Raw genomic sequence first — 27,325 nt, 5'->3', positions numbered from 1 at the left:
GTTGCTGGGGGCTAAGGAAAGGTGGGGTAATATTACTATATTTATGCTGGATGTTGTATACAAATCCTCTCTTTCAATAGTATCTCATATGAAGACTCAGAGTATTGGATCCTACTGACAAGGCTTAGAAGACCCTAGACCACTCAGAACTGTCACAGCACGGATCCAAACAGCGCCCGCCCCCCCCCCCACAACGGTCCCTTTGTGTTTTAAATACACATGCATTCTGCAATTCGAAAACACGTTTGTTTTTTTTCCTCTCTTTCAGTTTTGACCCAAAGATAGATATCTTGAAAAGAAGAGCACCCAGGAAGCTTTTTGCAGGAAGCTAAGAAGGTGCAATACGGGAGATGCAGCAGGGAGCCTTTGGCAGGTGGTGGTAGTGACGCACAGAAGTTACTTTGCCTTCGGAAAGAAAAAGCCCTGTCTGCTGCTTATGTAGGTGTGTTTTTGTGATCTCCTTTCTCCCCCAAGAAGTTGCCTGGGTCGCGCAGCAGCGGGGAAGCGGCAGCTGCTCGTCCTGGGCAGCAGCAGCAGTAGCAGCAGCAGCAGCAGCAGCAGATTATGGTGGCAGCGCAGCGGTAAGAGTAGCGGCAGCAGACCTGATCCGCGAATGCGTTTTCCATTCAAGCTCGTCGCTGGAAAGTGCCACCTGAAGCTTCGGCAGCTGGGCAGGGACCGCTAACGTTTCAGAAGGGAAAACCCTGAGGGGGGAAGGAGTTACGGGAAGGAGGGGCAGCGCTGGGTTTTGTGTGTGCTTGTGGGGAGACGGGATTGGTTATCATGGCGGATCGGACAGCTCCTAGATGCCAGCTCCGTCTGGAGTGGGTTTACGGGTACAGGGGTCACCAGTGCCGCAACAACCTGTACTACACGGCGGGCAAAGAGGTGGTTTACTTCGTGGCTGGAGTCGGCGTGGTTTATAACACCAGAGAGCACAGCCAGAAATTCTTCCTCGGGCACAACGATGACATTATCAGGTAAGGGGGCTGACTTTTCTGGTGGTGGGGTGGGGTGGGGTTTAAAGGGAAGGGAGGAGAATGTAGGGCTGGCAGAATATCCCCTCCTTGCTTCCTACAGCTCAGCTTGTACCTGTCGGTTTAAAGCAGCTCAGATTTGTTACCAGCAGTCTGGGTGAAAGCTGGGTTTCTAGATACTGTTTATTATTATTATTTTTGTAGCAAAGCTTCAAAATGTTGCAATAATAGGAGGGAAGGTAAGTTTTTCTATGGCGCTGCACCAAAAGCAAAGCACTTCGTTTCGGTACGGAAATGCTCTGGGAAGATCTTGGTGCAACAGTGCTGCAAAATTGTGGATCCAGCACCTTGATCTTTCCAGTGCTGGGACCCTGGCTCACTGATTCTGATGTCTTATAGAAGGCAGGTGTAGCTCTCTTTACACTCAGTGAATGCCAGCACAAGAGTGCCATAAATCTGGCACATAGGTCAAACTAATCTTTTTTTTAAATATATATATCATCCAGAAAATTTCACTCAAAATCAAGTTTAGCTGTTTGTACTCCAGCCAAAAAAATCCCAGGCGTGCTGGTGCAAGATGGCTACAGAAGCATGGGTCTTGCTCCTGGTCTGACCAGTTTTCTGTCTGTTTCTCTCAAATTCTGCCTAAGAAGTGGATTTAATTGATGATGTCGTCCTACAGAAATACTAGTATTACTGTGCTTCACAAAATAACACAATAAAAATGTGGTTACAGAGCTCAAGGTAGCCTTTTAAAGAATCTGACCAAAACCCAGACATTTACATCAGTAAAATAGAAAATTAATGTTGTATCTACTACTTTATGACAGAAATCTGAACCTAGAATATCCTTATAAAGGATGTTGCATGATAATGATACTCCTCTGAGCACAGCTAACTGCTACCCTCCCTATTCACCTAATTCAGCATGAATGAAGCATTTTCTTGATGATGTGAAACCAGAATAGTCCCAGGTGACTCATGGTGCGGTAGTACTGTGGAAACATTTGCTAAAGTCAGAGTTTTGATACTCAGTAGCAAAATCACATAATTGTCATGTAATCATTCTGGAGCCTTGTTTACAGAAAACCATCCCTTTTTCCCAGCGAGAGCTTTTGGCTGCTGTGTATCCTAGTAGCATTCTTCTTCTCCTCTTTATAATGGGTTAAAGCAGCAGCATTTCATGAAGTACGGTGGATGTGCATAAAAGTTTATTCTGGTTTCAAAGGTATTATCAGTTCCAAAAGACTGTTTAAATAGACACTTGGCTGCTCAGATCCTTCAGAGAAGAATGACTATTTTAGATGCATCTGCAGTATCATGAAATTAAAGTTTTCATTGTTGTAGGGACATAAATTTTGATACTGTATGGAATATGAAGTGTAATCCATGTACAGAGTTGGATATTTCTGAGCTTATTTTTGAATTCTCATTAAATACTAGAAATATAATTTGTCAAGGCACAACTACATATGTACATATATCCACTGTTTTTTGGTTGGACAGTGATGCTTTGGTTATCTCCCCCCCCCCCCCCCTCCTTTAATATTCTATCTGCTGAGGAAAAATTGTCCCGCTTATTATACTTGACAACACCTCCTTCCCAAAACCAATTGTATTGTACAACTTCTGTGCCCTTTATTTTGAGACCTCTCATATTAGGAGACGGCTTTTAGCAGGGTCATATTTAGAATGTACAATGGGAATAGAAAGAATATGTGTCTGATATTTGTAGTTTGACACTGGTTATGGATGTTCTGCTCCTTTAAAGAAAACTAGCAACCACCTGTTCAAATTAGCAGGTGTTTTGGGGGACTTGCTGTATGTCTAACTAATGCTTTGGAAAGATGAATTTTGTTTCTGATCTGCAACAAGATCAGAATTCTGTAGCACAACTAATTTCAACAAAGGATGAAACATTTGGATCCAGAAAGCATGACAGTTAATTTCAGCTTTTAGTGGCCAAGAAATGTTGCTGTCACGTGGGGTTTAGGGAAGTAGAGAATCTCCAAAATGCTGCTGGAATATTCTATTGTTTGTACTTCCTAATGGTTGCCTCCTTTGCTTTTGATGCACTTTGCAGTCCTTATTGTTGTAATATCCCATCACTGTAAGAACTTTCAAGTAGACGGTTCCTTGTGTGATTATCACTGATATGGCTAATAAATGCAGGAATTTAAATTCTCACATTTTAGGCTTCACACCTATCATCCAATTGAGATGAATGGGATGAATGTACTTATCCAATTTTTCTGGCTTTGTTGGTATTTACTTGCCTGAGACCAGCTTCTAAAAAGGAGTGCATACATTTGCAGTCCAACAGGTTGGAACTTCTAAAGAGATTTGAAACACAATTTTAAAAAAGAAAACTTGCAGATTTTGGAAAATACTGCAAAATCATTAAGACTGGAAGACCTTGAAGTGGGAAGATCTTCTGCTTCCAAGGATTGCTGTTAGCTTCTTCTGTGTTGAAAGGTTTCTGTGAATACTCTTTTGTGGAAAAAAAATTATGAACCCATGATTCAGAGGGTTGAGAATCTCTGTATTACCTTGAAGTATGTATTAAAATCATGAAAGTAGATATTTGTCCTTGGTGAAAAGGTCAGATTTTTAAAAGTGTACGTTTAATGTGTTTTCACATTAATTAAATTAAACAATTTAATAGTCCTGCCTTTTGTTTTGTATCAAGATAATGCAGTTGGACATAATTTAGTTTGGGCTAACATAGACCAGACTCTATTGGATTAGTGGAGAAATGCCATTTTTTCCAAGATTGTATTTGAAAAGTAAGTCCTGTTTGTATAAGGAACTTAACCTACTGCACTCAGCTAATAAGGTAGATGTTCAGAGTAGGAACAAATGAGCTCTGAAGTGTTCTGTTTTCCATGCAAAGCCACTACAAGGTGCTGTGCTTCCAAGCTCTTCTTCCTTTTAACTTTATGATGAGATGAGGTCCTGAACTACCTGATTTAACTTTGAAGTGAGCCCTGCTTTGTGGAGAGGTTGGACTGGGTGACCTCCAGATCTTTCCTTCTAACCTAAAGTATTCTGTGATTCTTTTATTACTTCCAGTCATATAATACAGTTCTTCTATGTTATTTAGTTGTGGAATAGTTAATACTATTGATTAACATGTACTGTTATACTGTTACAATGATGAAAGTGGATCAACACATGGTTGAAATGAATAGTGTTGGTTCTGGTCTCTGAAGACTACAGATGCATTTTGTTTGGAGACTAAAAAGGCATGTCATTTATTAAGTTTACTTTATAATCAAAGAGCATGAAATGTATCCTGTTCTTCTCCCTTCCTCTCTTTTTTTTTAAAGAAATGAAAGCTTTGATGATTGAGTACAGCCTTGCAGCTCAGGTGTGGTGAAGGTCAGAATACTACTCCTTTCTCTGAGCTTTGAGCCCTACCGTTTGCCCTAAGGCCTATATTACAGACCACAAAGCAATCATGAAGTGTCTTGCACAGCAGCTCTACATTTGATTGTTCTTGAAATGTGATCTAGCTGAAGCATCACAGATAACGTGTAACAGCTATGTAAAAACATAACTATTGCAACATTTTAATGTAGAAAGTGTTGGGTAGACATCTCATTACACATGTAACTGATTTTCATTGAATTCAGTCATTTGTGCCTGCAGGATTAGGTTTCAGAAACTGTAATATTAACATATGGGGATTGTTTTCCTTCTTGAGTAATTTAAAAGTAGGCTTTTGCAGCAGCTCATTGTAATGGCTGTAAGTTAATGTATTAATGAGAATCTTGCAATTCATGCAGTGTCACTGCCTTCAACAGAATTCATGCAAGTGTAGGATTTATGTTTAGTATAACTACTTGCAAGACTGGATCATTAGTTTTGACAGTAATTGAACACTTTCAAAAGAACAGAAGGTTTTCTTACTTCTATATTGTGCATTACTTGTATAACAGCAAGCAATTAGATCACTCCTCTGTTTTTCTCTCGATGAAATGTTGAATGGAGGCAGTTATTTCCTATAATTTTTCTGTAATTTATGCATGTGAAAGCCAAAAAAGCTTGCCACAGAAAACAGCAAAAATAAAAATATAACCGGTTGAGATATTTCTCATTATAATTTAAAATACAATTGATTTTATTTATTTTTACAGAATTCATATGTAAACAGAGGTTCCTAACTTTGAGAAGTTTTTCCGATGGTGTAGTAATAAAGTTGTTATGCCTCCCGGTTCTTGTAGTTCCAAGAATTTCTGCAGTATTGAACAGTTTTCCTGAGTACGTCAAAACTTACTGAGAGAACACCTTTGAGAGCATATTGGTGAATTCACCTGCGCTTTTTACATACCCCAGTTTCTTGTGTTATCTGATATGTTGTAGTATTATGCATTTACAAAAGCACAGTTTGCATTCCAGTTGCCTTCAAGCAAGCCACTTGTGAGGCAGAGTGCCACAAGGGACTGTTCGCTTTCTCAGGTCTCTGCAGTGTTTGCTGCCTGGGCACAGCACCTGGAAAGCCATCCTGTTATCTCTGGATACCAAAGCATGTTGTTTATGTAAGGCTGCTTACAATGTAATAGCAATGTCGGATTTATCAGAATATTGCTGTAAGTATGCTGGTGTGTGTGTTCCACTGTGCTGACAGATTGAGATTAAAAATGCGGATGTGCCAGTGGTGATGAGATTTACTGGGCTGCGAGAGTGACTAGAGGCCTGGTTTGTTCTTTAGAGTGATCATTTCAGGAGACAGGGTGTGTATTGGAACATGACTGCACGTTTTCTTGTCTTTCTGCAGTTGGGAGAAAGGAAATACGATGCCTCAAGCAATGTCATATGTTGTTGACTGTAGTAAATGTAACTTTGGAATAAGTAAATTGACGGCAGAGGTATGCAAATCAAAACTCCAGAGCTAAAATATTTACATTGTACTTTAATATTTTTATATAAATTTATGTATTATAACAATATTTCTGTTTATAGGGTGGTGCTTATTTGAAGGGATTTAAAATACTTAAAATTTTTCTTTAATGGCCACCATTTGGGTGGTAAGTGACAGCACTTGTTTGCTATAGAATGATGTTAAAGTTACTGTGGTCATTTCTTACCATAAGTGCATGGAAGGCTGTACTGTCTGTAGCTTGTGCTAGACCTTGACTTCAGTCACAGAAGGTGCACATGTAGGACTGCTGAAATATAGTGACCCGAAAGACAGCAAAGTAACAATGAAGCCATCTTAGACTTTCAACGACAGGAATCCCAGACCTGTTTCTTATGCCAATGCTATGCATGTTTCTATGCAAAGCCATTAAAACTTGAAAAATGTGACTTTGGAACAGCTATGGTGAAGCAGAATATGAGATCCGTGTATACTAATGTCCTTTGGGAACTGTTTTGAGACAATAAATTGTTAAAGGACTTTCATATTAAAGAAATTAATCCCCCATAAAACCTCATCTAATCAGCTTATTGCTTCTTTTGCTTTCAGTCTCAAAAAAACAGGGGAAAATGCCATTTATTTCATGGAGTTCTGGTGGCCACTCTTTTTGCTCTGCTGGATTGCTGTGCTGCGTTTAGATTTTAAGTCTTTATTGGAGCATGAGCTGCTATAAATATTTGTTTCTTAAATATCCATATTAATGCATCAGACCTGTTGGAATATAAAGTTACAGTATCTTATTGAACATGATTTTAAGAATACATATGTCAGTTAAAAATGCAGAGAAACTCAGTAGGCATTTATAGCAATATGTCCATGAAAACGGCTGTCATTTAACTACAGTATTTAAATAGACCAGTCCATATACATCCCAGTGATATGTCAGATATGGTAGCAAAAGAATAAGTAAGATTTATTACTTGTCCAGCCACAGCTTGCTTGCTTGTTTGGACAAGTGAAAAGATGTTTATTACCAAAAATCACAAGTGGAGTTTTGAGCATTTAAATCATCAGATTGATTTAACTCATTTTCAAAATGGAAAAGAAACAAACATATCCAACAAAATAGGAAGCACTTGTATTCCTCTGTTGAAAATGTTTGGATCTTTATTATGTTTTTATCTTTTCACAGCTGAAAAAAAGACAAGTGTTTAAGTCTGTACAAGCTAGTATATTACTTTTTTTTTTTAATTGGATTTATGTGAAGCAACTCATTATCACAGAGAACTGAGCATCCAGCTTACGAAGTATCAAAGGTTTGGTATGCATCAGTCTTATATTGGAATTTTGCAGTTAGAGATTTCTCTGTCATGTTATTTTACACCCCACCACCACCACCACCACCCCCCGCCCCGCTTACAGGATCTTAAAAAAATTAAACTAAGCTTAATTTTTATCTTTTTTTACATTTGCTCTGCATTAACTCTCTGCAACTCTTTTACTTGTTTTATTTATTTCAATTTGATTTAAGATGATTAGGAATCATCTGGTAGTGGTGTGTAATCACTGTTGAACAGAATGAAAACTCATAGAAAATGTTTTGACATGAGTAACCTTAATGTCAAATTATCTTTTTAGTTAGAAGGATGGGGGGGAACTTACAGGACAATTTTGTATTACCATTTTCTACTATAAAACTTCCTGTAAAAGAATACAAATTCTAATTTTTACAGATGTTTATAAACTGCATTGTAGGACAGAAGAAATCAACCTCCATGAACCATTTTTCCTATCTTTCTTATTGACTAAATGGATGTCAGATAGATTTATCTAGGCAATTTCCAGATACTTTCTTTCTTTCAAGTCTTGGTTAGGTTTTTGCAGGAAGAATCACATATTTCTTTTAACACTTCATGGAAAAATAATAATGTGTATTTCAGCAATTAGTATTAAAATTTTTCCCATGATAACTTGTTCATAACTGTGTATCTCAAGAAAGAATTGTGTCTGGTAGGGGCTACAAAAGTCCTTCCAACATTTTCACCACGCAAACAGGCAGCTGAGGGGGTGCAAGTTGCTGTAGTCCATGCTTTGGGCTTTTCCTCAAGTACACGAGGGCTGCACTTCCTTTGGTGAAAAGGGAAGAGAGGCGTTTTTGCTTTTGTACTGCATTGCAGAAGAAAGGTCCTTTGCTATAGTATCTGTTTGGGAGTAGAAACAGGGTTTTCAGTTTGAGGGAGGTTGTTATTAAAAAAAAAAAAAAAAAGTCTTGGACAACAAGGAACTGCAGCAGTATTTGTAGCAGTACTTCTGATATATTTCTGTAGAAGGACAAACTGCTGGAACAGTTTTCAGGTACCATAAATATTTCTGTGAAGTACCTTCAATGACTTTAGTACTAGGCTTGCTCCTAGTATCCATATGCTTCCTACAGCTCCAAGTGTTTGAATGCTTCTCTGCAAAAGTGGGAAGGGTTTTCAGGTCTTTAACAGAGTATTCTGCTCGCTTGCCCACTGCTCAGTTTTATAGAAACCTTGGTAAACAGCAAAAATGCCTACTTTTTTCCGCACTTAAAGATTCTTCTTTGGAATAGCAGCTTGTTTTTCACAAGATGTATTTCTACCCCAAGAACATTTAGCTGTCGGGACTTTCTGTCATGTTCAACAGACATGTTGAATTTAAATTCTTCTTTAGAGGTGGTATTTATGATGGACTTGGAATGAGACCTCCAAAGCTTTAGGTAGTCCTGACCTTAAGGCCAAGTATAGTCCATATCTTTATGTCTGTCTTGAAGAATGATGTGATGAACCAACCCGAGAGATCTCTAAAGGAAACATCATTCAACACTGATGCGTCTTCAGGGACAGTGACATTGGATGCATCCAGGGAAGGACATCACAGTGCTTTTGTCTGGGGTCATTGGTATTGCAGGGAAAGGATTATATGCATTATGCAAATATACTGAAAAGAAAAGTTAACTGGTTTAGTTTTCACATCATTTCTACCTCACATTCTGAACAACATTGTGCAAGTTGTTAGGAACAACTTAATAATGCTGTATTACTCAAACAAAACAAAGAGTAATTGCTATTTGTGTGACTTTGCGTAGTGGTCATGTTCTGGGTTGTATGTTTGCTTTTGCAACTCTTGAGCTTTTTGTGCTTACCAGACATGACTAACAGCACAGTGAATCAACTCAGCAGTCAGAGATGGACTTGTTGATTCCAAATTTCAATGTGTGTCATGTTGCTATACACATTCAGATTTCAGAATTATTGTTAAAGTGTTTTGTGTGTACTAAAGTGGTTTTAATATAAAATACATCAAGTTTCTTTAAACAGTCTAACAGTATAATGAACTTTGGTACACTGTATCTTATTGATATAATTTCTGTTGATGCTGGATGTTGAAGTCTCCTTTTGTGACAGAGGGATTGGAATACACTGAAACTATGGTAAAAAAATAGAATATGAAATAAACTATACTCTGAGAGAGATAAAGCAACCCTTTTTATTTTGGTTGCCTAACATTCCTTGTTACAAAAGATGTTACTGAATTTTTATTGGAATTTTGCGTGCCTTCATTATTTTTAGCAGACCTGAATGTTCAAGGGATAATCCTACATGAAAGTTGCTGACTCATAATACAGTTCATATAAAGTCATACTAATATTGATGCATCCACATCAAAATTGGGTGTGTATTTATGCAAAATGTCTGCTTCCTAATCTTCAGAGGTTGTCTTCCATATGCAGAGATAAAAATTGCAAGTGTCATTTACTCTTACACTGTCTTTAGTAGTAACTTATTACTTGCAAATACTAATTGCAAAATAAGCGTATTTATAACAGTTTCAGGCAGGATGATCTGAACTTCCGAAGAATTCAGGATAAGTGTAATATTTCCCTCTTTTCCTAAAAAAAAAAAAGAAATGTTTATTCTCAAAATAATTCAGTTAACTATAGTAAAACAATATAAGACGGACAATAAAATGTGCTTTCAATTTATTACAGCTCTACTTCCAATTAAGGTTAGAGCATTTTTTCCTTTTACCCTGACTAGTCAGACCATACTTCCTTCTTCCATGTGTCTTAAGACATATTTAACAAAAATTTAGTCACGGTCAGTTTCTGTCTGACCAGGAAACATGTTAAATGTAAATTTCCTCAATGTTTTCTTTCATATCTCTAGTTTTTTAACATTATTCATAAGGTACCTAAAGGAACTTTTGGCTTAGTTCTCCAAATGCTGGCATCTATGATTAAGTAAAAGATGAGCTTTCTCTTTGGCCTTCTGTCTGGCAGAACATGAGAAAGATGATTATGTATGTGTGACAAGTTACACTAATAGGACCAGCTCTTCGGACCTGTTTACATTGGTGTTGAATATATACTAGTTTGGCTGCATTTAAACAAGATTTTAGCAGTAGGTCTACAGCAGATTCCTGATCCCTCTAGGATTCTGAGATGACCTTCTCATCTGTTTAGAAAGGAGATTTTTTTTTTAAACACCCATTGAAATGCTGTTGAGTGAAACTACTCTTTCTATTATTAGAATTATTCTATTATAGAAACTACTATTCTATTCTGTAAAACAAGTTTGTAATATGCAATTATGCTCCTGATCCAAGGTCTTATGCAGATACAGTGATTACTGCATATGGGCAGGCTGTGTTACTTCCAGACGTTTGCATTTTTAAAAAAAGTATGTGGCAACAGGACGAGGCCACAAATGTCTAAAAGGATATTATATTGCGTCTTTAGGAAAGCTGTCTTTTGTTGAAAGATCTATTTTAAACCTTTTGCTTGTCAGGCTGAAGAGGTTTGTCTGGTTATATCTGGGAATTAGATATAACCATCTTAGTCTGACAAGCTGCTTTTAGGATGGGCAGTTCTGTGCTGCATTCCTTATAAGACTGCTTATAATGCAATTCCTCCTTCCCAAGAGGTAAATAATGTAAATGTCTTTTGACTGAGAGTTCTCTTTGCTGTTTGGTTAAGTGTCTGGAGGTGGCCTTGCAGTAAGCTGTACCTCTGTTTCCCCTGTGTCTGTGGACTTGGCACCTTCACTGTTTGCAGTTTGGGCTAGCTATATAAACTGCTTTCCAGCAGCTGTAGTCCTTTTCTGTGGTATAAGAATGTAATTGTATGGTACAGATGAGGATCTACCCCAGAATTCCTAATATCAGACTAATCTTGAAGGCATACTCTAGTTTTGGCCTGTAGTAGCTATTTTTTGTCTTAATCCAGGAAACAGGTTTTGAAGAATTGCACCCGAACTACGTGGCTGCAGAAAGCAGCATTTTACAAAAGGTACTTAAAGCAGGTAGCCCACTAAAATCGCAAACAGGAATGTTACAGTAAGCTAACATGCATCTAAGAAGAGAAAGTAACACCACAGGTCTAGCAGGTAAGTATCATTAATTGGGTAAATAATAATTCATTAAACATTTTTTAAAAAAAAGCACAACAGAGAACTTTATTACTAGGTAATAGGTAATTCCTTAAGTGGTATGTTTTTACAACAGGTTTTACAAGAACTTGTTCGACTAATGCTGTTTCAGGGAACCTGCTAGATGCATCTGCTTAAATATAGCCACCTGGAAGAAATAGAAGTGGATTGTGCACTGAAGTTTAACATAAACATGGCATTTATCATGGTAGAAAGGTTGCTTGTCCAAAAGCTTGCTCAGAGCCTTCCTGGATGTTTTTAGAAGATTAAGATTATAAGGCATGGTCTCAGGATACCAATTTTTTTTCTCTTTGAGACTTGATAAGATTTTTGAGTGTTTAATGTTGTTAAATAATGGTGTTAAAGAAATGTCACTGTCCTTTTATGCATGGCACTTTATTAATTTCACATGCTGCTTCGTTTAATGAATTGGTTTCTATACCACATGTCATGCTATTCAGAATGTAATTAAAATGTTGTCAGGCTTCTTTTGGATATGGGACTTTTTTGAACATAGAATTTTGGATATAAATTGTATCACAGATCTCAAATATTTCAAATTAATTTCAAATGAAAATTTGACACTTCATATTGTGACAGAAAATTTTAGCAAAAAATAAATTTAAATCCAAGAACTATTATTTCTTTTCTATTAAGTGGAGGGAGAACAGCTTTTTTAAGAAATCTGCACATCTGTGTTAGGCTCATCTCTTTTCCACCCACTCCAGAGGAGCCCCCTTCTCTCTGCGAAAGAAAAGCTGGGAGATGGTAAGGCTCGTTAGACTAAAGCTGGCCTTCATGAACATTGCAGGAGTCTGATGTTAGTTACAAGAGCTTTCAGATTCCTCCTTTCTTCTTTGTATATGCTCTAAAAAGTTTTGTAATGATAGTTTAAGAAATGAGTCATGGTGTTGCCTGAGTAGGCTCAAGTTCTTTGGGAGCAAATGGGGGGAGAAAAAAGCAGTCTCTATGATGTATTGTTTGAGATATGACCACTACATAAGTGACCTTGGGATAATTGGAAAATGGGCAAGCAGCACTGAAGAGGGTGGTTAAGGTAACTAAGTGAATAGGCCAGTAATAAAGTGGCTATTGAGCAGTTTGTATTCATTTCCTATGCACCAACTTGTAAACTTTACCTCTGGATATTGTTAAATGGGCCCCATAGCCAATAAATAGGCACTGGTAGCCTACTGCATTCATAAAATGTTTTGATGATTAAGGTGAAGAACAACAAAGTGATTTTGGAATAAGGCTTGTGTGAGCTGTAATTAGTTTCTGCATTTTGTTACCTTCTAAACAGCACACCGATCCTGTGACTTTTTCTGAACTGAAGAATATTATTCAACTATTGCTTTCTTCCAAGTGAAACTTGCTTAATTTACCCAATAACAGAATTTTTTCTGGTGCATTGTTCATGGTTCAGAGGAGTTCTAAGAAGCAGCTGTGCAGGTGCTAAATACTTTATTTTGAACTGGAAACTTAAAAGCAAGCTGCTTGTAGGTCATACTACGTATCTGTGTAAATACGCTTGCTATTTACAGTTCTGGTCTTCTAAACGTTAACTTCTCTATTTGTCTTGGTGGGAGGTTGGTGCAGTCAGGACAGTGACAGTGAAAGCTGATGTTTGAGAAAGAGGCAGTAGCTGCAATGTGTGATAAAAAGTAGACCTCTTCTGGCAATAGACGTCTGGAAAAGCTGATTTATCTGTAATTGCCACATTAAAACATGTATTATTTTGTAACCTGTGACTAGTCAGGAAGACTAGTGTATAAGATGCATGCATTTGTTATTGGTGGTAGTAAATCATTACTTTGAATCCAGCTAAAAGTGTGAAAGCTTTTACATTTCTGCTATAAAATGTATTTTGAGAAATAGATGAAAAAAGGTAGTGTACTTTAGTCCACACTATATAACTGTAGCCATCGAATATAGATAACTAGATTAATCCACGCAGTTATTCTCCATAGCCTCTAGTTTAAACTTACACAATGGATTGGTGAAGGTACTTTATTCCTTGCTAAGGTAGATTTCAGTAGGTCTTTGAAACCTACATACACCTCTCTAAACTAAGGATAGTAATCCTAAATTAATTTGGCTTATTGTTTAGTTGGTTTTTTTAATTACCATACATGCTAATATTTCTGGCTGAGTGAAATTAGTAATTCAGAAATAGAACTAAGATGAGAAAATGTTCAGGGAACTCCATCATAAATCCCTGTAAAATGAAGGACAAAATTAAAAGACAGTAATAAAGCATGTGCACACACACACAAGCATACACACACACACAGAGAAAGAGTAAATATTGTTTTCAGAAAAACTGAAGTGTTAAAGAATTTTGATATGATGCACTCCAGATACTGACATTTTAATTAAATTTGCATTTAATTGAACCCCTCAAATTCTATCTAAGGATAGAATGGGATCAAAACATAATGGTTTTTTTTTTTTGCTGCGAGCAAAATGTATTGGGCTGTGTCTGTAATTCTACCCAGCCAGCTATAAGGGAGATTTTAATTATTGGAAGGAATGTAGAGGCACTGAATTATTAGTTACATTCTATTTAATTGAGCAGCGAATTTATATTCCTATTCACTTTATATCACAAATTTATATCACTCGTATACAGGTTTTGGACTATTCTGATATTCCTATAGCTTATAGGTTGCAAGTTACTTAGCTGCTCTTGTACAAGGCTGCTTCCATTAATTACATTATAGGTGAAGATGAACTGCTAACAAAATCGCTTTCAATACTAAAACATTTCTCGTATGACTAATGTCCTAGTCTGTATGGCAGCCTAAAATGACGTACTGCCTTTTAGAAATCATTCTTTTATCCTTTTAAATTATCCTTTTATCCTTTTAAATTATCCTTATGTCCTTTTTAAAATTACCTTTCATAAATTCAAGTCCTCCCTGGCAGAACACCAATAGTTTTTTCAAAAAAGCAATTTTATAAATAATTACTGTCTTAAGAAAATAGATATAAAATAATTTCTTCCTTTGATATAAAACTTAGCTAAGAACTTAGAGTTTTGAGGGGTATGCATTTTTTTGTTCGTTTTCTTTTCATATTTACTTTTCTCTGGGCTTCTATCAAATTTTCAGGTTTATAAATTTTATTATTTTTCTCCTTGTAAGGAAATTAATTTCTTGGAGAGAGAAATAAAATACAGCATGAAAGAATATCATATTATTTTAGTTTTGTTTGCAGAGTGAGTGGAGTGTGTACTGCTAGCTATGATAATGGAGGTTTCATACTGATTTTTGGCTATTCACCTCCAAGGCACCACTGCTGTATTACAAAGCTAGGAAGGAGACAATAAAAAGTTGCTATAAGTAGCCAGCAGTATCGTTAGAGTAGAATCTATGGAAAATAATTCCTCTTTTCATGTAGGAAGAAAATATAGAAGTTGATAAATGTTGGTGCTTTTCAAGGCTTTTAACAGAATATGACCTATTGTTTTATTGTCTGCTCTGTAGATGTAGAGAAGAATTCTAGAATAATAAATCTTCAAAAGCATATATGGCAAAAGCCTAGAGTTTTCAGCTTTTGCACAAAACTAGTTATGTCAGTGTATATTTTAACAATTTTTACTGCGGCATAGATTAATGAATTACCAGCGAAATTATAAGTAATAATATCATGCATTGTACAGAGAATCTATGGCTTGTTTTAACAATAAATACCAGGAATGGGATAAGTTTTTGGAAAGCTTGTCCACTGTACTTTTTAGCTTAGATTTATACTGAAGAATGAGGTATGATACGTCTTTTTGTAATAGGTATCTATCATGGATGCAGTTTCTTTCTCAAAACTCTTTCATGGAGAGAGGGTATTTTGCTCAGGAAACCTGTAAGAAAATAGAAGACAAGTAGATAGCTGAACTGATACAAGGACACATGACATCTTCTTTAAAAGCTTGTATTTTTTAAAGCTCTGAAACTAATTAATGTTTTAAATCAGTAAAGCAGAGGCCTGTTTCTTTATGTCCCTGCACAGAATTAAGTCCGTTGCTATTTCACGCTCCTGGCAGTCTGCCATTATATGGTTAAATCTGGAAGTCTGCTAAACCAAAATGAATGCAGTTGATTAGCTCATTTTATTGCAACAGCACTCCCCTAATCTTAAATTGGGTTTACGCTCAAATGTTCTGTTCAGTTTTAGCCTCCCAGTATTGTATGAGCTATTAGCAAAACCCACCTTCCCTGTGTAAGGGGAGAGTGTAATGCTTTGTCTGCTGAGGCAGAAGTAAACAAAAAAGATGCTATGAAGAGGAAGATATTCTCATCTTGAGATGCACCTGGCAGTTGGGGTACGAAGCCTGCTTTCTCTCCTACTGCAATGTAGATGGCAAAAACCCCTGTAACATCCATGATACCATAAGCTAGAGAAAAAACAGAGTATTAGAAAATGACAAGCAGTAAACCACATTATAACTGCCTGAAATGACATGCTGCCAGGCAGTTACATAATTGCATGAAACTCTTCAGTCTCCGCTGCAGCACTCAACGTAAAATACAGCAAAAAGGTCTCTGATGAGACCTGCTCTCTGAGATTTCACGGAAAACAGAACTCCAGGTTCAGAATCTCTGCTTTGAATAGTTTGCTAAGAAATCAAGAGAGAGAGAGAAATATAATAGGCAAGAGAATGAGTCATAGTGCTTACATAAAAAGTCATAATTCCATGTTTGTTTATATAATTCCTGTTATTCTCACAAAAAAAGTTTAAAAGGCCTTCTTTGGATAACTGTAATCTCTCTCAAATACAGCATTTCATGGATTTTGTGTAATAACTTTACAATACCTGCTCTTTCATATTTGTGTCTGTGACTGGCTGCACATCCAGTAAAACACAGGTAAAATTAATAACTATATGGATAATTAATAACTGTATATTGCATAAAAAGATACATGTGTTTTGAGTAATAGGGGGGCCCTATGTTATGAGGGTGCCTAGTGCAGCCAGTTCTACCAAAGAAAAAAATAAGCTGAAGCAGTTTGTGAATATCGTTTCAAAATATATGATCAGTCATTCACCAGAACATGAAGATTAATGAACACTTCCAGTGACACTCTGGTTCCTAAGAAATTTAATACTGAAAATTTTATGTACTTTTGTAAAATATTAATTTAACTACATGGCATTACTTTTTATTTGAAACTTACTGTATTTACATTTTATAACAATTAATTTTTAAGCAACTATAAAGCAATCCTGTCAACATTGCTTAACTCAAGATAAGTTAATATCAAGTCAGATTGTGCATGTAGCCTGTGGGTTTTGAACAGTGTGGTGAGTATTTACATAGTTTCTTTCAGTTATCTAGCTTAGGTGCTACTTGAGAAACTAAGGTCAGGAGCCTAAGTTTATTCAGTTGTCAAAGGAGAACTGTTTCCAGGCAGGCAATTCAAACCTCTACGAAGTGGGTTGCCTAAAATAACCTGAAGTAGAGGTACTGAACTATTTCCCTTCATACGTTTTTTCCAACTATCTGGTTTGTAGCCAGCACAGAAGAGAAGTTATCTGATTCAAAGAACATGCTAAATTTCCAAACTCTGTCTTCATTCTTTGCTATTACTCTTATCTTTCTGTAGAGCTACCACAGACATAATTTCCTTTTCAGCTATCATGATGGTTCTGTGGGCACTATCTTATGTGGTAACATACAAATTGATCTGTTAACACAGATGGATCATTTTAAAAGTTTGGAAGTAAATTAATATTCAATGTCTAAAATTTCTAGAAAATACTTGAATTTCCAGGGCTTATTTGTATGTTGTGATAGGAACTAGGATGTAGATCTTTAACTATAAAATACTAATGCAAGAAATCTAAAAATCTTTATGCTTTTCCAAAATCTTTACAGTTTACTAATGTAACTCTGGTGAAACTTTTAATACAAATTTCTGTGATTCAGGGGACATTGAACCTAGCTCTGAATTGCATGATTTTAATATTGATGATGAAGCTCTTCTCTTTTAAATCATCAGCCTGAAATGTCATTCAAATTAGACTGTGTCAGTGATGAACATAACAACTGTGAGAAATGGTAGGAGTCCTGGTGTATATAAAGACTTCTGTTTTAACTGTCTATATGTTATATAGCTCTTCATGTGTTTGCTAGCAATGATAGCACTGAGTCTATCTGCATGTGACCTCCACTGTTCTTAGAGTAGACTGGTTGGACTGAGTTCAAAACAAGTGAAAAAGACTTCAAGTTGTATAAGTAGGCATACTAGATTTACGTGAGAAAAAGAGATTCACTTTCCAAAATCTGGTGAATACATGAGTGTGACTAGTCATGTGAGGAAATCTTAGAACTACATAGAAGATGAGTGATGGCTATGTATTTTTGTAAATGCCTATCTTAAGAATATTTTAAATCTGAATAGATAGGTTTTTTTCTCTGAGAGTTGGCATCACACGAGATATAATATGATTTTTCTCTAAGAGAACTGAGAGAGCAATGTCTGTTTATCGAAGCAAGGAATGTTTTGGCACTTGTGTCTACATCAGTATAATTTTACAATTATATTTCAGTTAACTGTTAGACCTGGTGATGGGTCATAAGATAATTTAAATTAGGAATAACCATGGTATTGTTTTTCAGCAGAGGACAGATTAAATCAAGTATGAATACACTGCTGTTAAATAAGATAACTATTTAATACAGCAAGAAACAGTGCATTCTAAAGAGCTATTTGATGGAATTATTCTGAATGTGCTCTTTACACAGTGTATTGCATTTCACGTTTTTTACTTTGAATCTGTGGCACTTCCTACTGCCTAGAGGTAAATGTTCTTTTACCTTGTCATTTAGTTTGGTATGAATTACTTTATACATGACGACAGTTAAGTGCACTGCATAAATTTTTCTCTGCCTTCTTCCTCCCTATCAGATATAACTATTTAATCAACCTAACCCACTCAAAACTGAGCACTTTCTGCAGCTGTCACAGGTTACTACCAGTTAAGCTATAGTTTCTGTTTAGTGATCCACCTCAGTCTTTTGTCAGAATTGTGTTCTGTTTTTTTAATATTTTTTAAATATATATACATACACAGAAATATATATATTGTGTATATATGTACATATAAAATTATCATATAACTATGTAAGATTGTGTAATGCATAAATATATAAAATATAATATATATATTTGGCTTTCATATGAATTGTTGACTAAATGTTTTACATTAATGTTCAATATTTAAAAAGCACCACACCTCTATTCCATGTTACAGCATCTTGTGTGCTTTGGATTTATGGACAATTGAGCTGATCATAGCCACAGTCTATGCAACTGTGAGTTATCTCTAGATAAACAGGAGTATGTCTCTCCCAGCAAGATGTGTGTTCATACAACAACAAATTTGGGAACGAGCCTCTCTTCGGCTTTCCAAAAAGTCCATTTCACCATAATTTCAGATCAATAGTATTAGAACTCTTGACAATGAAATTATACTGATTGTGGCCAGCCCTGGATTACTCCTTTAACTTCTGGACAATTCCTCTTCTATCCTGGTGGTGGTAGTGATGAGTGATGCTGTCCTTCATTCAGTTTATGAATGTACTGGACTTAAACCCGAAACTGCTGAGCAGGGGGAACTAAATACAGATGGTCAATATCAGCAAATCTAAGACTTTTCTGAGTTGTGACAGAATTTTAGGCTCCCAGTAAGCATTACCATTAAAAAAACATAAGCTCTTGGATTGCAACAGGAGGGTTTTTTTGGCACTGGTCTGTGATAAATTTTTTTTTTTTTTTTAAACTTATAATCACCAAAAAAAAGTGATATTCACAACCATGATTTGTTCTTTGTGGTTCAGTCTACTGGCTTTATAACAACATGTCCAAATCTATTTTTTTGGTAATAACATATTACCAATAAATCACAAACAGAAGAGCTTCACTATATTTCAACATAAATTTAAGTCATGAGCATAAGACTTTACATTCATTCAGAAGATCATGGGGATTTCTAGTTCCCGTTTGTTTCTGAAGACAGATCATGGCATTTCACATGTCATTTCTAGTCATCTTCTGTACTGATTATTCCTGTGGGAATGTTAGCATACTCTTTCTAACACGTTATATGTCAGTTTTTCTTCAGGCTCCCTTGAGTCAGTTAGCTATGACTAGTTTTTTGTTACCTTTGGCATCTGCCACCCCAAATGGAATAGCTTTGATGGAACTGAAAACAAAATACATTTGTGTCTCTCCTATTTTGTTCTTGGATTGCTCACTGATGTGGGACTTCCCAGACTCAATCATTCATGCAATGTGCCAACATATTTTACCTATCCTGTTTTGAAAATTTTAGCATATGTCTTTGATCAGCTGTTTCAGAAACCAGTAAAAACCCCCTGAGGTATTTAGTTCATAGAAAAAGTTGGCAGCGTGTCATAAGTTTTGAACATAATTTTGTTGTTAGACATACAATCTCTATTTTTCTTAATTAGAATCTTCATTTATATTTTAAAGTATACTTCTCTTGATTTAATAATTTTTCTTTTTTCTCAAATTTATTATAGTTTTTACATTCTTGTAAAAAGAAAGCTCAGCTGACACTGAATAAAAATAAGTGCTTCTGGCTAGCCTTTAGAGAGATGATTTCATAGTTATCAATCAAACTCCCACACAGCTGCAACAATCTGCTTTGACTGGTGACCCCATAGTCACCTCCCTAAAGGCTGGCTAAAGGTCTCTCCTCTCTACATTTTCTAAGAGGCATTCTTTCACTAATATGTGGGAAGTTTCCTTGCTGTCTTATTTTCACTTAATTCTGTTTGGCTTACATCCTTTTTTTTCCCCTGTTCTGTTTTTCACTCTTCTGTGTTAATCTAGATATTTACGTTACAGTTTCTTCCAGTCAACATGAGATGATGCCCCTTGGGTAAAACAATAATATGCTATGTATCTGCATTGTTTCACCAAATCTGCAAGAGTTAGATGCTGATTTACGCAGCTAAGAGTATTTATTTCTCTAAAATGAGGTGCAGTTTATTGTAACCTTTACTTCTAAATAGAACAGTGAAGGCATTTGGTTCTCTAGCCTTGAGAACAAATAGCATGGTACAGCTTGCATCCACACACTTGCCTGGTTTTCTTCCTCAAAAGGTGGTGACGGCATCCAGATCATAGGAAAAGTCCATGCTGTGTTTTGTCTTCCAGACCTTGTCCAGGCACTGTTGGGGAAAGCACTAAATATCCTGAGCTGAAACTGCTGCTATTTCAGTAGCATAGATGATAGTGGGTCAGTGTTGAGTCCATGTTCTGGAGGGGTTTATTTGCTAGTGTAGACATACCTATTAACATAGTTTATGCTGAGGGCTTGGCATCTAAATAACAAAAGTCAATCAGGAAATTGCTAACAAATGTATCTGAGAATTTGAAGACCCCCTCTTGTTGGAATGCTAGGGTGACAGTAGATTCACATCAGGCCACAGTACTAGAGATCCTGGAAGTACAACAAGCCAAGATGGATACGGAGCTGACAATCAGCCACTCCAAAACTCGGTCACTTGTAGAGGCTCTCAGGATCGTGGTATGAGTCTCAATATTTTCACATTTGTAGAAGTAGGTAAAATTAACTCCATCAGAGTGTAATAATTTCCCTTTCTCTTCTTCTCTGCTGTCATATGAATTTAATACAAATATGAGTATCTCTGAAAGTTATTTGTTTGCTATTGTTACTCTTATGCAGATTTCCAGGAAAGATGGATTTCCCAGAATAGTGTTGCAGAAAGAATTGGCATTAATCTCTCCCACACTTTGGTGGCTGAACTGTTTTGTCCTAACTATCTAGACTAGTATAAAACACAAAGAAATAATGGAACATCTTCTCTATTTGTTAATATTTTTATTTTCTATACATGTCCATATTCTCTTGCAGTTTCAGTATATGTTGCTTATATTCAGTCGTGCATCAGAAACCAGTGAAATGTTTACCTTGTTCATCAATAGAAGTGTTTTTTCTGAAGAAGGGATTTTGTTTCTTTTGAGGATTGTTTCCAAAATACTCAACTGAAACCTAAGAGAGATCATCTTTATATGTAATGAGCTATTTCCATCTGGCTGGGAGGAACTGTACCTCAAATGTGTGTATTATCTGCAAAGAGATTAAATGAAGATGTAAAAATGGTCTTCCTAAACCTCCTGTATAGATATGAAGGTGGTTTTAAAATGAGCAATTGTTCGAAAAAAACATATGGCAATCTTCAGGGGTTTTTGTTTGTTTGTTTAACACTTGTTGAACTGCACCTGAAGGGTGAATTTAGGTTTGTTCTTAATACATATAAAATAACTGAATATATAGATTTATTCTGTTGTGGTGAAGAAACCAACAAGGGCTGACATCCTGTTGGACCTCATATTTACAGACAAGAACTGGTCAGGGATGTTAAGGTCTGGAGCAGACTTGGCTGCAGCAACCATTGAGGTAGTGGAATTCAGGATCCTGAGAGACTGCAGTGAGGAAATTAAGCAAGATCATAAACCCGGATTTCAGGAGAGCAGAGTTTGGCCTTTTCAGGGATCTGCTTGGCAGAATCCCCTGTATTAGCATTTGATATATTTCGCTATTGCTACTCTGTTGTATGCTTTTAGTTTAATTAATCTTAGTTTCAAATCTTTCTTAAATGTGGAGCACCTTGCTCTAATGTTGATAGGCCATAATGTATAGTTTAAAAGGTCCAGTGAGCCTTATTTTCAGCCAGATAAGATAACCGGAATATTATTAAACTTAAATGCAATCATTTCAGCCATTTTCCAATGAAATAAAAAAAGATATGATCATCTAATGCCATGTAAAAAAAAAACCAACAAATTTTGAGGTTTTTTTAAGGTGTGTTCCAGTCAGGTGTGAAGCTCATTTCCAAAGTAAAAAAGCCAACATTCTAAATATATTTATGACTTCATTATGAGATCATAAAAGCCAAAGTATATAATTTTAGTATTTTAATATTTAAATCATGAACATGGAATAAAGCTTTGGCTTTCAATTTTTTCAATTCTGAGATGATTACAGATCATTTTTTACTTATTCCAGCTGCCTGCATAGTGCAAAAATAAAAGCAAATTTATGCAAAATACATTGCACAAATTAGCATATATTAAAGTTCTAGTTGTTTCTCAACTAGTCTGATATTTTTGCAAGAGAGAGAAGAAGAATGTGGATAATGTGTCACACATCAGTTGGATGGATTAATCTTTTACTTTCAAAAATACAAGTGTAATCAGAAAATATTGATGGCTGTATTGTTGGCTGAGGTGCAAGTGTATTAGTACTGCAGACGATAATGTTCCTGGAGATATTTTAAACTAGCTAGCTTAGGTACCACTAGCATGGAACTCAAAAAGGGCAAACTTATCCTTAGTTTTATTATTCCTTCTGTGGCAAATCTGGGAATTCCTCCAATGCACTGTTACTTAAAATATGCCTGCTTCCCATTTTATCTATTTGCCTATACTGAGAGCACAACACAAGATATGAATACCCAAATCAGCTCAGAAGCTGTTTTGCAACACAAAATTTTAAAAGCTATACCCTGAGGATGCTGTATATATGGTATATCCCATAGACCCTGTAGATGCAGTAGTTTGAATTAGGCAGATTTATTGTATTCAAAGCTTAAATTACATTTTAATATGCACTTAAACATTATGATTGTGTAAACAATTATTGGGAAAACAATGTTTTAATTTATTTAGCTTTTACTGGTTGTATTTGCTGTCATACGCTTCTGTTCTGAAGCTAAAGAACAAAATCTGTATATAGTTCTAGTGTTGCAGCCAAAGCTGGCAACGTATTAAGAAAGACAACTTTGTTTATAGCCTTTTCCTTTATGGAATTTCACATTTATGAATGCAGTGCCAAATAACATGCTTGGCTTGCTTTTTGAGAAGATGCACTGGGCACTCTCATCCTGTTCTTTGACTTATTCTGGTGAAGTACGACTGTCCACATGACATAAAAATTTACAGAATTTTAGCTGTCATTAAGGTAGACAGCTTAAGCCTCTTTGAACTTTCTTATCTATCATTTCTATTTTAGCAATGCTAATTTATGATGCCTCCCTTTGTAGGATAGAGACATTTGGGAGAAGTAGATTCTGCTGTTATCTGCAGCAGAGGAGCTGGTGAATCTCATGTATCTTGTCTTTTACACCGTACCCAGGATACATACCATGGGCTTTCTTAGGTATAGACTGTATACTAGCTTGCATGTACATACTCTTTATGTTGTATATACATTATTATGCACATATATATAGCCTTAATATGCTTTCAGACAATTATCACAAAGATTAAAGGAAGTCCATGTATTCTTCCTAAATATTATTAAAATACTATGTTGATATTAACTCTTGATTTTTTTGATTTATCATCTGAGGAATAAGATTTTATGTCATAGAAGTCTAAGAAGTAATTTGATTTTCTAGTCCTGATGAACTGCAGTTTCTCATCTGAAAGCACTGCTCATGCCCACATTAGCCAGAAAAAATACATTTTTAGAGTTTATACAGTCTTTTGTGAGATTCCAAAAGGCAAAAGCAAAGAAAGATTTTACTTTGACTTGTGCAATTAGTATTAACATTTATATTTGAAGCTGCCTCTTTCTTTTACTTGGATAGGCAGTGGGTTGATGAAATAATGTAATTGAATTTCTAATGGACTTTCTAACTCCTCAGGCAGTCTGCTTTTGTATGGACCACCACACTAGGGTGAACTTGATGTACTGAGTAACTAATAAAACCATTTACTTCTTTTCTCCATGATTTTTTTTTTTTTAAGAAAAGCATTAAAAGTACTTATATAACATGGCAGTAAATGACTTAGAGGAAATATTCAGTAATATCACAGGAAAATACTAAGGGTTAAAAAGAAATTAAAAGTGGAACAATTAAAACATTTTTTGAGTGACTATACAAAGCTTATTTGAATATTAAGCATTATAGAATTATTCTAACACATTAAAATGATCAATGAACCAGTAAAGACATAAAAAAATTAAAATAAGCCTTTTCCTGATTATAATTTGTATGTACAGTTTAGTTCTAAAAATGACCAAAGTGAATTTCTGTCTTGCACCAGATATAGGTAAGAGAAACTTGTTTACTTTGGGGTTTACGCTTCTAAGGCAAAGGGTAATATTTTCATGGTCTTTTAGTGATTTCTGTAAAGACAAACTCAACAGTATTTGTATGTGTTGAGCGAAGGAAGATTTTTAAGGGCTTTCAATGTGTTTATCTAGTTCTTACAGTATTTTTAGTAGTTTTAATAGGAAGTGTAGGTCTCAGTGAAATATGTCAGTGTTAGGCTGGGTTTTGTTAGTCAGTATCCTAAAATATAACTGTTACAAAAATTTGGCAGATTTTGATTCTTAAATAAATCTGGAAAAATGACAGTTTATTGAAACACTTTGAGTTACAGTTCTCAAACTGACAAAGGCCACAGGTTATTTGGCCTGGATGTAGTCACCATTTCCCTAGAGTTTGTGAAAAAATAACTTTAGATTTCCTTTCACAGATATATTTGCCCTTGTTTGTAGTGGATATTTTTATAGGTACTGCCCTCAGGAAGAAAGGGTGCTTCATTTATTATCATGATGAAGAGGGAGGCACTAAGCTAACTGTAGATATGTTTTGTTATCTTTTACATAGGCTTTTACAGTCCTTTAACCTTCACAGTGCCTCTATGTGAATAACAGCTAGAAGGAGGTGAGATAAATCCTTTGCTAGTAAAGTTCCATCTAGTTGGCAGCAGTAACATGGAGCTGGAGAAATTTTTATTTCACTTCCAATTTCTGAGAAGAAACGGACCTTGGTAGTCCCACAGGTTTCTGTTCCTGCTAGATTCAAGAACTCTTAAATGTCTTTAGGCATTTTCACCTCCAGTCTCCCTGTTCCCAGTTCCTGCATCCAGTGTAATAGTCAGAGGTGGAGCAACTGTAGCTGAAGTCCTGATGCCTGTGTCCAGGATCTTCAGAGGATTCCACTAGCAAATAGATATGTCTTGATGGTGATTTTCTGAGATGTATGAGTTGGCCATATTTAGCCATATGTTCACAAGTGGGGCAAAATACATACTGTCCTTCAGCTTGAGCAACTGAGTTTTGGAAACACTTTAAATAAACCGCAGGCAGTGTCATGAGCCAAAATTCCATTAAAATTGTGTCCTGTGATTTCTTGTGATTAATAAGGATTTTATTTCAGTATAAGGCTTCAAAATGAGCTAACTTTTCCTATACATCTGAAAACTCCACTTGGCAAAGTGAACACCTTAACTATGTGAGATGTTTAGTATAATGTCTGTGTCTTAAATGCTAGAGATTCCACTGGGAAAAATACCTTGGCTGTAGAGTGAATTCTGTGATATCAAATTGATGTGGACTTGAATTTCAGCTTTTTCTGATAAAAACCAGCTCTGTCCTGTGAGGATTTTCTGTTGTCTAACACCAAGTAAGCACACATTTTACAGAGATGACCGTTTCACCTCTACTTAACCTGCTGAATTTGAAAAAACAGAAGTTGCAAATAGCAATGGGCAATTAAAATACCTGCACCTGAACTTACCAGGGTTGTCAATTTGTAACAAATGTGGATCAGCTGGAAGAGGGAGGGGGAAATAGTTGTGGGTTAGATGCAGAATTCAGTTGTTAAACTGCACTCACAGAAGCTGTCCGGGAGACTTGGTAAGCACTTACTTTGCTTATTTAGGCTTTTCCAAACAAAAAGGCAAACCTAAAAATATTTTCCAATTTCATTTGATGAAGAAATTGAAAAATAAGTTCTCAAATCTTTCAGTGTTTTTTTCCATTAACAGGTAGATCTCTCCCAGCCTAGTAGTTCAAATTAGCATGGTTAACTTGTAGTCAAAAGCAACCTTCTACTTTGTTTCAAATTGGCAGTAGCTGAAATCAGCTGAGTTGCCACCACTGATAAAGCCAGTGGTAGAAAGCAGGGAAGGCTAAAAGGTAAGCAGGGGAAAATTCTGATCAGCATTAATTTCTAAGTGTGTTTCTTTGGTGTTTTACTGCTTACCTTTCTGGATTTTATGTGCAGAGTATTGGTATGTTATTGGTGAACCAATTGCTTGGTTCTGCCATGATGCTGAATAACTTCATCATCAGAAGTTGTCCTGGTTTCAGCTGGGATAGAGTTAACTGTATTTCCAGTAGCTGGTACAGTGCTATGTTTTGAGTTCAGTATGCAAAGAATGTTGGTAACACTGATGTTTTCAGTTGTTGCTAAGTAGTGTTTAGACTATAGTCAAGGATTTTTCAGCTTCTCATGCCCAGCCAGCGACAAAGCTGGAGGGGCACAAGAAGTTGGCACAGGACACAGCCAGGGCACCTGACCCAAAGTGGCCAACAGTGTATTCCATACCATGGGACGTCCCATCTAGTATAGGAACTGGGAAGTGGGAGCAGGGAATCGCCGCTCTGGGACTAGCTGGGTGTTGGTCGGCGGGTGGTGAGCAATTGCCCTGCGCATCATTTGTACATTCCAATCCTTTTGTTACTACTGTTGTCATTTTATTAGTGTTATCATTATCATTATTAGTTTCTTCTTTTCTGTTCTATTAAACAGCTCTTATCTCAACCTACGAGTTTTACTTCTTTTTGATGATTTTCTCCCCCATCCCACTGGGTGGGGTGGAGTGAGTGAGCGGCTGCGTGGTGCTTGGTTGCTGGCTGGGGTTAAACCACGACAGTCCATTTTGGCGCCCAACGGGGGGCATGAACCCACGACCCTGAGATAGAGAGTCTCAAGCACAGTATGGTGAAAGCAAGGCTTTGTTTTTAATCCTTAATTATTTTCTGTTTTGGTTTTAAAAAATAAAGATACTTAGCTGCTTTTTGTTTAAAAATAGGCTATAGCTGGGTGACATGCCTCTCGTGTACGGCAGCTAGAATAGGCTTTGCGAAACTAGATAAATTCTGTTATGTAAGAAGTTTAACATGTAAGTTTAATGCTGCATGGGCTCTAGTAGTGTCTTGTTGTGGTAATTGGTAACTGAGA

At 36.2% G+C, this 27,325-nt stretch overlaps 1 protein-coding gene across 2 annotated transcripts in view; it reads left to right on the top strand.

Moving 5' to 3' along the window:
- Positions 1-783: 783 nt before the first annotated feature.
- EML6 (echinoderm microtubule associated protein like 6) overlaps positions 784-27,325 on the top strand; it is a 125,470-nt gene continuing 98,928 nt past the window's right edge. For both annotated transcript variants that reach the window (XM_010574871.1, XM_010574872.1), the window contains exon 1: positions 784-980. In XM_010574871.1, coding sequence (XP_010573173.1) covers positions 784-980 — 197 coding nt within the window. The remainder of the gene's footprint in view (positions 981-27,325) is intronic.

Source organism: Haliaeetus leucocephalus, unplaced genomic scaffold (genome assembly GCF_000737465.1).
Source record: "Haliaeetus leucocephalus isolate CR32 unplaced genomic scaffold, Haliaeetus_leucocephalus-4.0 Scaffold450, whole genome shotgun sequence".
Taxonomy (NCBI): domain Eukaryota; kingdom Metazoa; phylum Chordata; class Aves; order Accipitriformes; family Accipitridae; genus Haliaeetus; species Haliaeetus leucocephalus.
Note: the sequence above shows the minus strand (reverse complement) of the source record. Positions and strands in the feature narration are given on the sequence as shown.